We start from the raw sequence: 3,444 nt of genomic DNA, 5'->3' as shown, positions 1-3,444 counted from the left end.
AACTTATAGGGGGGTTTTTGAAGTTATCCTTTTTTTTAATAAATACGTTGTTATTCCCTCGCAAATAAAGTCGTGGCAAAAGTTTGGCGCAAGTTGCGAGGGACATTATGAATTTTCAGTCGCAATTTTTTCTCCCAGGTTTTGCGAGGGAACTTTTGTCGTAAATATTTTTCATCCCTAGTTTCTGTCACAAACTTTTGATGTTTGCGAGGGTTTCTATTTCCGTCACAGTTTGCAAGGGATATTTTCCCTTGCAAATTTTTTGTCTGTATTTGTGTATTTTCTAGTAGGGGTTTTCCATGACATTCAGATTTGGTCGTTTCGTATTCCCAGGATTGTTGCAATTAACATCTACATTTATTTCACTGGGTTCCCCCTCTTCAGGAGGCGCAATAAGTGATTTATTTTCATTTCCGCCAATTTATGTCTTTAGTCTCATTCACGCATCCTGCATTAACTACTTTCAAATCTCATTAAATTCTCCTCTAGAGATGGCTTATTTTCTGTAGGAATATAAGACTCAGTCACTTATTTGTGATTATAAATATTTGGTATTTATATTGTTTAAGTTTGTAAGTTAATGATATTTTGAACTTCAAGTTCAATTATACTTGTACGTGGACAAAAATAATTCATTGGGTTTTTTCATTCAGAATAATTTCACGGGATTCATTAAGCTTCTGGCTTTCTCCCCCTAATGCCTGGAAATGCCCTTCAATAAATATTGTAATTAGTAAATCATGTATCAGAGCACATGCAATTACACAATTATTATTGATGGTGAAGATAAAAAAAGAATTGCAAAATAGCATATGATACATGAATACAAAGTCAAAATGAATTGAATAATCACGACATAACTTCCACTTCTTAACATTAAATATTTACATAACTGCAATTGAAATATGTGTCGACATCCCGATTCATGGTTTAGCATGTTTATCAAAAACAATGATACATAAGAGAGAAAACATATAATTTTTTTTCATTGCTCAAAAAAAAATGAGACACTTCCTCTCTTGTTAACCATCATTTTCGTCAAAAACACTAAACAATAAATCAAGACACATATTTGTAATATATGTCTTGCCCAATCCCAAGGATTATGGCAAGGACAATAAATTTAATGTTCTTGCCAAAATCCTTGGGATTGGGCAAGACACATATTATAAATATGTCTTGATTTATTGTTTAGTTGGACTTTCACCATGCATAGCTTGTTTCTTCAGTTTCTCAAAGGATTGTTGTAGAATGGTCGTATCGTTAGTCAAAATGGGCTTGTAATATTCAGAATTTGCAAACATGCACTGGCCCTATCTTACAATCACATCAGTGCACTTGTCAACAACTTCATCATCAGCCTTAACAAAGCAATCCACCATATTAGTGTAGGCTTCTCTGCATCCACCTGTTTTCACATATACGTCAACCCAATGTGCAAAATGACTCACCTCTGAAGGAACATCTTGTGCTTTGGCCTTAGGGGAGGACATGATTTTTGGCAAAGAATGATGGTTTTTTTCGGGTTGAAGAGGAAGAGGAGGATGTGTTGCTAGGTCTCATGCCCGCTGCTTCTTAAATATTCAAACTCTTCTAATGATGCATGCATTATCCCTTGGTGGAGAGAAAAGGAGATAATTTCTGAAGAGAGTAGATCACATGGTCTATGTCCTTTGACACCGGAGGAGGCAGCCTTAGTTCTGCGAGCCTTAAGTTTTGGTAGGGAAACACAGATTTATATTGCAGCTGGTGAGATTTATAGGGGTGAACGTAGACTTGTACAACTCAGAGCTGCGTTTCCACTAATTGTGAGTTCATCCCCATTATAATTTACCCCTTCATTTTTCTGTCTTGAAATGATTGTGACTGCTACTAATGATTATCCAAATTTGTCCATGCATATTTTGTATCACATAGTTACATGGCAGATTGTATAAAAAATTGTTCTACTTGGCAGCATCTGACTTTGAGTTTTCTCGTTTCCAATTTTAGGTGAAGAAGGAAACCTTGTTGGTCCATGATGATCTGCAGCATTTCCAGAATTACTCGTCGCAGATGGGAGCTTTGGATTTTATGGTTTCAGTAGCCAGTAACACCTTTATTCCTACCTATGATGGGAACATGGCAAAGCTCGTGGAAGGTCATCGTAGGTATGCATTCACCCTTAGAGTTTAGAGGTTGCAATATGATTTTGGCATGGAAAGTTTATAACTAATTAAGGTTGATGTGCAGGTATTTTGGTTTTAAGAAAACCATCTTACTGGATAGAAAAAATGTAGTAGAATTGGTTGACATGCATCAGAATGGAAGCCTTCATTGGAAAGAGTTTGGAGATGCAGTGCGAGAGGTTCATGAAAAGAGAAATTGCAAGCCTTCATTGGAAGCCTTCTGCAATAATCCATTTAGAAACTGAAGAAACAAGTTGTGCATGGTGAAGGTCCCACTAAACAATAAATCAAGACACATATTTGTAATAGGTGTCTTGCCCAATCCCATGGATTCTAGCAAGAACTGAAACTAAATTTGTAAACACACATTTGGGTAATATTACAAATTTATTTCCAGTTCTTGCCAGAATCCTTGGGATTGGGCAAGACACCTATTACAAATATGTGTCTCGATTTATTTTTTAGTGGGACCTTCACCATGCACAATTTGTTTCTTCAGTTTCTCAATGGATTATTGCAGAAGGGTCGTATCGTTAGTCAAAATGGGCTTGTAATATTCTGGATTTGCAAACATACACTAGCCTCATGTTACAATCACATCACTGCACTTATGATTGGGCAAGACACCTATTACAAATATGTGTCTTGATTTATTCTTTAATGGGACCTTCACCATGCACAACTTGTTTCTTCAGTTTCTCAATGGATTATTGCAGAAGGGTAGTATCGTTAGTCAAAATGGGCTTGTAATATTCAGGATTTGCAAACATACATTGGCCCCATGTTACAATCACATCACTGCACTTGTGATTGGGCAAGACACATATTACAAATATGTGTCTTGATTTATTGTTTAGTGTGTTTGATGAAAACGATGATTAACAAGTGAGGAAGTGTCTCACTTTTTTTAAGCAATGAAAAAAACAAATTTTTTCTCTCTTATGTATCATCGTTTTCGACAAACACGCTAAACCATGAATCAAGACGTGGGCACATTTCAATTTCAGTTCATTCTGATGTTTTTCCTTTACAATAAATGTAATGATGAATAAATTAAATAAATATTTATCATCTGGGTTCACTACTTTTGTTACTTTTTTTTGTATTTTATTTTAGTTTTAGATGAGATCCAATACATCATATTGTTTGTGTTGTACGATACATGATACAATTCATACGATACGATGTGATTCAAAGCGCAGCAATACGTACCAGGGGGTGTCTCTGAAAAGGGGTTTATATCATACGATACGGTACAAAAATTAAATCAAAATTG

General features: G+C 35.5%; 1 protein-coding gene across 1 annotated transcript; it reads left to right on the top strand.

Annotated features, from left to right (window-relative positions):
• Positions 1-1,556: 1,556 nt before the first annotated feature.
• LOC133312518 (rhamnogalacturonan I rhamnosyltransferase 1-like) lies at positions 1,557-2,413 on the top strand (the record flags this gene model as incomplete). Its single annotated transcript, XM_061513731.1, has 3 exons — positions 1,557-1,808; positions 1,993-2,150; positions 2,233-2,413. Coding segments are annotated over 3 exons (591 nt in total), but the record flags the coding sequence as incomplete, so codon positions are not given.
• Positions 2,414-3,444: the final 1,031 nt, after the last annotated feature.

Source organism: Gastrolobium bilobum, unplaced genomic scaffold, assembly GCF_033153095.1.
Source record: "Gastrolobium bilobum isolate Gb01-03AN ecotype WA unplaced genomic scaffold, APGP_CSIRO_Gbil_v1 utg5873, whole genome shotgun sequence".
NCBI lineage: Eukaryota > Viridiplantae > Streptophyta > Magnoliopsida > Fabales > Fabaceae > Gastrolobium > Gastrolobium bilobum.
This window is presented reverse-complemented; position numbering and strand designations above follow the sequence as displayed.